Raw genomic sequence first — 8,916 nt, forward strand, 5'->3', positions numbered from 1 at the left:
AAATATATTAATTGCTTGACATAATACCTGGCACCTAGTAAAAATTCAGTAAAGAGTAGATATAATATATACAATTATTATTATCAATAGTATGCATTAACTTTCAATGATCCAACACCTGCAAATATTTCAGATCACTGAAGCTTTTACCCATTTGTGAAATTGTTCTTTTTCCTAAAATGTATCATGTCATTCTTTTTATTAAACAGGGTATGCCAAATATAATTTAATCTTTTGTCATGATACTAAATCATTATGATGAACATCAGTAATTGCACTGAGCTGCAATGAGGTGTTGCCCTCAGTGTTTCCTAGGACAGACTGGACTGTTTGCCAGTGCCCTGACTGACTGGAACACTGAGCTCTTAAAGTGTTTATTTATAGAGTGCTTTGGAGCTTCCCAGGACACATTCATAGCTGGGATTTCTATCCCTTGTTCAGGCAGGATGGGTTATATTATGTTGTGGTAACAAATAACTCCCACATTTCAGTAACTAAAAGCAACTAAGTGTTATTTGCTTGTGCCACATGTCCACTGAGGATTGCTGGAAGCTCTACTTCCTGTCTTCATTTTATGACCCAGGAAACCCAAAACATCTCCCATCACTATACCAGACAGAAGAAGAATATGGCAAATTATCCATTAATTCTTAAGGCTTCTACCCAAAAGGTACAGAGGTCACTTCCACTTACATTGGGCAAGTCAGGTAACATAGCTACATCTTACTTAAAGGGCAAAAGGACAGTATTCTGCTACCAAGTGCTCAAGAACCAGAATACTTATGAATATTTTGGATGACCACCACCTCTCTCAGCAGCTGCATCCTGACCTGGTTATTTATCTAAAATAGCTCCTATTACTTTCTCTCTCCTCATTGACTTTTATTTTACCTTGAAATATATATGTTATTTTATGCTCTATTTTGGTTGAGTTTCTCTCACATTCCATAAGGACAGAAACTGCCTTTCTAGTTCACTAGTATACCTAGCACCATGTACAAATAACCTTTTGAAGAATAAATAAGGAGTAGTTCTGTGTCTCAACACAGATATCTCTCGCACATATTCATTAAACTGAAAGAATCACAGCTGACCACTTCACCATCAGTCCTTGTAAGCAGCATTTTTTGCATTTCCCCAAACACTTAGGGTCCCAAGTCAACCTTCTCTTAAAGTAGATGTGCTTTCTATCCTTTGAAAGTTTGTTTTTATAATGCCTTGGAAGTATGTGTCTTCTTTTATTTAACAAGACCTTGCAGAGGAGACCTTGAGATATTTAAGATATTTCAAAGTAAAAGCTGAAGCAGAAATAAAGAAAAGTCAGGTGTTAGAGGTAACACAAGGGCTGAGTCATCAGCCAAGAGCAGGCACTGGAAACATTCGGAACAGGGAAAACAACCTGCTACAAATAACAGCTCAGCTGATTTTAAAACAGAGTCAACTGGTTCCCAATGGGGGAAAAGCCATTGAATTTTGTCATTTTGAAGTGTTTTAAGTAAAAGCTTTAAGTCTGTACTATTTCTTTTTCTCACAGTTAATGGTTGGTATATACATGTGTATTAGAGTGCATTCAGGTTATTGATTTTTCTTTCTGAAAAATCCTTGTAAGGATTATGGTGTCACGCCTGAATATATATGTAAGCGAAATGAGGAAATAAAAAATGCCCAGGAAGAATATGATAACTACATCCAGGAAAACCTCAGGAAAGCAGCTATGAAAAGGCTCTCTGATGAAGAAAGGGAAGCGGTGCTGGAGGTAAGGGTTCTCTAATTTCTAATCTGAGGACATTCTTTGGAACACCTCTGAAAGAAAGGTCTGCCGTCCCCAATTAGGAAAGCTGGCACTCTGACTCTGCAGCCTGATGACTTTCTTTTGGTTATGGTGACAGCTACATGCAGCAAAGAGGACTCTTTGGGGAAAACACAAGTTGTAATGTGGGGATTATTATGTGTTTCCAATTTGGTGAGCTTCTATTTTTTCCTGAAGTAGTGTTGTAAGGAAGCCCACCTTCTCCTTCAACAAACATGCATAAGTAAAGAAAAAAAGCATTTTATATTCATTCTCATGTCCTTGCATTTAAAAAAAATAATACCCATAAAATAGATATTTTTCACTAGATGGAGCTCTAGAATAATTGAAACTGTCCCTAGACCAACATTGTTTTTTCTTTCCTATAAGCCAATGTTCAAATTTTAAAGTAATCAGGTGTCCAATTTTACATGTATTTTCTTTATTTTGAATAAAATAAACTGAAAGACAATATTTTCATTGAGTTTCATTTACTGCAAAATTTTATCTGAAGCATTTAAAATATTGGGGATATGAGCAGGATTGTATTTATTAAGTACCTACTTGTACTCTTTTACTGTCATATCATCTATTATAGAAATAAAAGTGGTATTTGTTATTTTTCAAAGCTTTCTACAAAGCCATTTCTAGTGCCCTTTTTTTTTCTAGTGACCTTTTTAAAACAGAAAATCTTGTTTTCTTACTATATTAATTCCTGTTGAAAAATTGATTTATGTGTTATAAATTCTTAACATTTATCAGTTCCATAATATTCATCAGTAAACATTTCTTAAATGCCTGTTTCACATCATGCTAAGTCCCAAGGATATTAAGAAGGGCATAAGAAAATTGCTGTAGGAATGTGGTGATTTAGTTGATGATTGAATTAAATTGCATGTCTGTACAGACCCTAAGTTTTATAAGGTTCCAAGGCACAAGTGTTCACTGAAGGAAATAGTTAGGTCATTAGCTGGGCCTTAAACTGCAGAGTAAGAGGGGATCCAAGGACTGGCCCAAGGGCAGAGGCTGTACTGTGTCTCTTTGCTGAGAGCAGTTTCCCCAGTGCCTACCCCCCTGCCCAGTATAAACATGGGTGTTTAATAATGGTATCCTGGAAAGAAGAAAGAACGACATGCTGGCAGGTGACTGGCAGACCCAGACTTGAGACCTGCATGCCATTTTCAGGAAGAGCCCTACCCTTTGGCCCATTCTTATTCTCTCTCTCTCTCTCATTTGAATTCTACCATTTTTAGAAAGTTCATGCTTTTGTGAAAGCCAGAATTTTATATCTAAATGATGCTGAGAAATAAGGAAAAAGAGATTCCCTCAGAAGGAAAAGGCTCTTCCCTCTGCACCTTTTTGCTATAGTGGCTAAACTGCCCTTGCTTTCTAATCTGCACACTACAGAGTTTCTTTGCATGCCCTTTGATGTGACACTGGCGGGTCCTCCATCGCTGCCTTATTAGCCAGGCAGTGTAGTCGTGTGGCCGCTGTGCTAACGAGACCACTAGCTCTGTTCCTGACAAGCCCTGAACCGTGCTTCCCTTCCTGGTTTAGCATTGCCTATAGTTCTAAAACAATATGGTTGTATATCTCTGAGCAGGCCACGTTCTTCTGTTCATTCTTTACAAAATAACAGTCCTTTATACTTGGAAGGGATCATCTGATCTAATGATTCCAAACTCATTTTCAGATAAGAATATAAAATGCAAATATGTCAATGGGGCCCATTTGTTCATTCATTCATGGATTAATTTATTGAACATCTACTGTATTCCAGTCATAGTCCCAGCCTGGAGGACACTATAGTGAGCAAAACAAATGCAGTCCTTAGCTGATGAGAGACTGAAACCCACACCAGCTGATTCCCTGGCCGGTATTTTCCACTGCATTATATACATGTCTATAGGAAGTAACCAAAGGAAGCTCCATCAGTCAGGCTGAAGCAGGAAATAGTAGGCAAACCCAGCTGGGACTCTGAAGAGAGTTTGGAGGCAACTATTTGCAGATATGAATGAAGCAGGGCTAAGGAAGCCAACAAGGAACACTGAGGAAGCCAGGACTAGTGACAGTGGGAAGCTGCAGCTACCTGAGGCTTGAAGAGCAAGGCAAGAAACCTTGGTACCAGAGCCCACTGAGAACTGGAGCCTAGAAGACCGGCCTCCTGATGGGCGGGTAAGACAGAACTAGGATCAGGTAATGTCAAGAGAGAAGCAAAAGAAAGGCCCCCACCTCTCTATCCCATCAGTGGGGCCCTTGGCTGAACTCAGGCAGAAGCTGGAGGACAAAAGTGCTGGGGGGTGAAGTGCAGTCCACAAAAATCAACCCACCCACCGCACCCCTAGTCACAGTGAAGGACAAGAAGGTAAAGAATGGATGGGGTGGGACAGATACAAAAGAAGCGTGAAGCTGAATGAAGGTACTATTTTATGACTGCTTCTCTTCATTTGAAGTTTTTCCAAAATTAACAATCTTGTGTCAGCATAAAAATAGAAGAGAGAAAAATTCAGACATAAAAATAAGGGAAAATCACTATTGCTGCAATGGATAAGAGATATTTTCTGTTGAGATAACAAAAGTCTTAAAAAACAGCAAAGAGGTTATTTTAATATAATATAAAACACTACTTACATGTAATTCCCATTCCTGGCTATTGACTTTGATCCAAATGTTATTGTACACACTGGAAGATAAAGCAAACTGTGTTTTGAAAGGAAATACCGAGAAAAAATGTAGCTGCTATGACCACAAGTAATATGAAAATATCACCCAACTAAAAAATTAATAAAGCATAAAAATTAAAAAATATATCACCCAACGAGAAATGAAAAAGCTTTGATATTTGAAGCATATACATTTTCTTTTGCTATAGGCACCCCTGTGAAGTACTGTGGAAACATATTTCTCATTAAACAATGAAGGACAGTGGAATCATAGAATTTCTATGAGAATTTTTTTGCAATGTATCTTGTTTACTACTAAGAACTATGTTAAACCATCCCACGCTTAAAAACTTCACCTCTCTACTCTTCTTTCTGCCATTCTCCTTTCCCAAAGCCGTGATATAATCTCACTCAATGGTTCAAAATTTGTTATTCTTTTTTCAACCAACCTATTCTATATAGTATGCCCCATCCTATAATTATTTTTACTTAAGCATAGTATAAGTCACTGAAATTTTATTGTCCCTGGAAAGTTTCTACAAGATCGAATTTTTACTATAAGGCTTTATTATGAAGGCATTATTATCATATATAAGACACTTTTAACCTTTTTCTAAACCTAAATGTTTAGCCATGATTTTCAATGACCATATCACCATGGCGATATTTTCCTTGTACTTTCAGTTTTACATTTCCTTTGTACAAAAAGTGATTTGAGTATCCATAGTAGATAAAAGAAAGTGTTAATTTACAAATTTTCATTGTATGAATTCAATTAGTGGTTTAATACCATCTTGTCAGTGGGGCTTCTAGTGCACTGTGATAAGAAATTACAACTATGCACAGATGGAAATAACTTTTATTTCTCCTAAGAGATCCCTAAGGTTGAATTTGTTGGTTACTGAGAATATAAAAAAATAACTGCATTATTAAAGTAGCATGTGTGTTATGTTTAATGACATCTCAGTCATTTCTAGAATACGTTAATGGGAAGTAGGGATCCCTTGACTCTATGGAGGAAGAATTCCAATATATTGCAAGAGACATAAAAGATAATCTCTTGTGAAACTGAATTTTAGCATTTTTTACAATTCCATTTAGTCAGGTCTAAGAAAATATGGCCATGCAAGTCAGAATCAAGTATTTTGTTGTGATTTCTCTGTTAAAGAATGGGGATGATGGTTTGAAATGAAAATCCCCCAAAAAATTGTTTTAATTTTTATAAGAAATAATTTTATGGCCATGACTGGTGTGGCTCAGTTGGTTGGACATCATCCTGCAAACCGAACGGCTGAGGGATCAGATCCCAGGCAGGACACATGCGTGGTTAAGGCTTCAGACCCTGGTTGGGGCATGCATGAGTGGCAGCCAACTCATGTTTCTCTTTCATATTGATGTTTCTCTCCACCTCTTTCTCCTTCCCTTCCCCTCTCTCTCAAATCAATAAGCATGTCCTCAGGGGAAAATAAAAAAATAATAAAATTTTAAAAAGAAATAATTTTCTGTTCAAAAATGTTTTTTTGCCTGACCATCTGAATCCTAAGTTATTGTTTTTACCAAAAATTTTGTTGTGTGCTTAGTTTCATACTACTCATAACTCAGCATATGCATATTTGATGGTAAAAGCAAGTACAGTAACATTAAAAACAGAGCAAATAAATACTCCCAATGGGAACTGAACATACAATCAGGACAGGGTTTGGCCTCTGTACAGCATTCGTTGTTACTGTGGCCAAGAACTTGATAAATACATATCATTTTAAAAGTCATCTTTGTCCATTTTTCAACTTGTTTACATGTCTCTTACTAGTACAGTTTCCTTTACTGTTTACAATTTACTTTCCTTTTGAAGTGTACTTTAGTATTCCGTTTTCTCTACCATTGGCAGGGCCTGAAAAAGAACTGGGAAGAGGTGCACAAGGAATTCCAGTCCCTCTCGGTCTTCGAGTCCATGCCGAAGAAAACCCGCAAGCAGAAGCTGGAAGAAAAAATGAAGCAACTGGAACATGACATTGATGCTATAGCAAAGCACAAAATTATTTATATTGCCAATAAATAATAGTGAAATTTTAATATAGGAAAAAACATGGAAAACCTATCAATGAAACTAAGTCCTTCAAGGAGGAAAATAATAAAAATAGCCTTCACCAGATGCTTAAGCAATGTTTAAAGAGTAATTGGATTATTTCCTTACACAAGATAATTTTCTTTTACCAATTTAAGGTTTTTCATGTATGTACTAATTAAACACTGATGTTATCTGTTACAGTTCTATAGTGTAAGTATTATTATTAGCTACTTATTTCACATAAACATTAATTTCTAAGCCCCGAAAAATAAAGTCAGTACACAGTATTCACATTTTTTCTATATTCCATGATTCAAGGAACACAACATTAAAAACTGTTGGGTATTTTTGAATAGAAATAATGGCATATGCTTTCTTTACTACACTAAAGTATTTTCAGAGCTCCACAAACTTAGCAACAAATATTCTCTGATAGCTCTCTCATTTTTAGCTATTCCCCACTCTACATTTTTTCAGTATCCAAACATCAAACTTTAAAAAACTGACATCAAACTTTAAAAAACTTTGCTACTGTATGTATTTCACTAAAATAGGATGTTAATGTTTCTTTTTGGTTCCTCCAGTCTATGAACATGGGATATATTTTTGTCATCTTTAATTTTTTCATCAATGTTTTGCAATTTTTACTGTACAAATCTTTCACCTCCTTGGTCAAGTTAATTTCTAAGTACATTTGATGCTATTTTAAGTAGAATTGTCTTGTGATTTTTCGTTTCAGATTGTTCATTGTTAATGCACAAGAATTGCAACTGATTTTTGTATGTTGACTTTGTATCCTGCTACTTTGCTAAATTCATGTATTAGTTCTAACAGATATTTTTTTTGTGTGTGGAATCTTGTTAAGGGTTTTCTACATATAAGGTTATACAATCTGCAGCCAGCTAATTTTACACATTCCTTTCTCATTTTGATGCATTTTATTTCTTTTTCTTGACCAATTAATCTGGCTAGAGTTTCCAGTACTATGTTGAAAAGAAGTGGTAAAAGCAAGTGTTCTTGTCTTGTCCCTGAAAGAGCTGTCAGTCTTTTGCCATTTAGTCTAATGTTTGCTGTGGGCTTTTAATATATGGATCTTATTACATTGAGATCATTTCTTTCTATTCATAGTTTTGTGTGTGTGTGTGTTTTAATCATGAAAGGTGCCGTACACATTAGTTTTTAAACTAAGAAATATCTTTCACCTGAACGATCAATGCATTCTCTCCTAGTTATCAAGCTAACAAGTTATGTGGGAAAACAAATAATGACCAAAAGGGTACCTTAGCTAGAATAAAGTAAAAAAAAAAAGAAATTTAGTTTGTAAAAATTTGTTCAGCTAACAGAGCTCATTCATTGTCATTCAACAAATACTGTCTTTTACTTGCTAGGAACTGTTGTGCTTGCTGTACAGAAAAGTGAAATAGCTATGTTGGAAAACAGAAAAAAATACACAAATTCATTTATAATTACAAGTTGAAATTATTAGTGATTTGAGAGAAAAATAGAAAGTTATCTAAAAGAAGATCAAGCAATTATTTAATTAGATTTTATAGATAAGGAGATGCTTTTCTGAGGATGCCTTTCTGAGACCTGATGTTTAGAAGTTGGGAGAGATGAGGAAATAAGGGTTGTGGGGGGAAAAGAATTCCAAACAAAAAGAATAAAATATCTGAAGGATCTCAGGCTGGGAGCCCTCAATCTATAGGGGAAAGGCAGCCATGGGGCTGGACTGGGCTTAGAGAAGAGACAAAGCTACAAGCTGAAGCTGAAGAGGGAAGCAGGGGGTCGTTCATGTGTTTTAAGTGGGGTGCAATTGATATTTTTAAATGTTCACTTACTACATAGATTGTAGTGAAAAAATGAATGCATGGGAGAGACTATCATAATCTCCCAGGTAAAAAAATAAAGCTATTGGCATAGACCAAGGCTATGGTAGTTAAGACGAAGAATAGCCGTTGGCTTCATGAAATAGTTAAGAAGTAAAAATGTAATTTGGTGATAGATTGAAAGGAGAAAAAGGGAGAGGTTTCAAGGATGACAACAAAATTTCTGATTTGAGCAACTTGGCAGTGGAGGTGCCATTTCTTGAGTTGGATAAACTTAAAGGAGTAGCAAGTTGGAAAACGTTACTGTGAAGAGCAAGAACACAATTTTGAACATGTATTTATGTCAATCTTGTGGCATCTAATTGGAAATTTAGATCAGGTAGATACATGATGATTGATAGATAGATAGATGATAAATATTTCAGTCAGAAAAGAAATCTGGGGTAGGCCAATGAATCTGGGATTTCAACAGCATGAATGAGATTACCTTGGGATATGTATTGAGTGAGAAGACATTAAGGTCTCAGCAAATCTTTCATTAAGAAGTTAGATGGGAGAGCAGAAGGAGCA

The 8,916-nt window shown here is 35.9% G+C and overlaps 1 protein-coding gene across 2 annotated transcripts in view; it reads left to right on the forward strand.

The window, feature by feature from the left end:
• The window catches only part of ENKUR (enkurin, TRPC channel interacting protein), a 38,410-nt gene extending 31,631 nt beyond the window's left edge, over positions 1–6,779 (forward strand). For both annotated transcript variants that reach the window (XM_037037115.1, XM_037037116.1), the window contains exons 4-5: positions 1,610–1,756; positions 6,341–6,779. In XM_037037115.1, coding sequence (XP_036893010.1) covers positions 1,610–1,756; positions 6,341–6,511 — 318 coding nt within the window. In that variant the 3' untranslated portion in view covers positions 6,512–6,779. The remainder of the gene's footprint in view (positions 1–1,609; positions 1,757–6,340) is intronic.
• Positions 6,780–8,916: the final 2,137 nt, after the last annotated feature.

The sequence above is a fragment of the Sturnira hondurensis genome, unplaced genomic scaffold (genome assembly GCF_014824575.4).
Source record: "Sturnira hondurensis isolate 20B ecotype Veracruz unplaced genomic scaffold, ASM1482457v3 Scaffold0022910, whole genome shotgun sequence".
Taxonomy (NCBI): Eukaryota; Metazoa; Chordata; class Mammalia; order Chiroptera; family Phyllostomidae; genus Sturnira; species Sturnira hondurensis.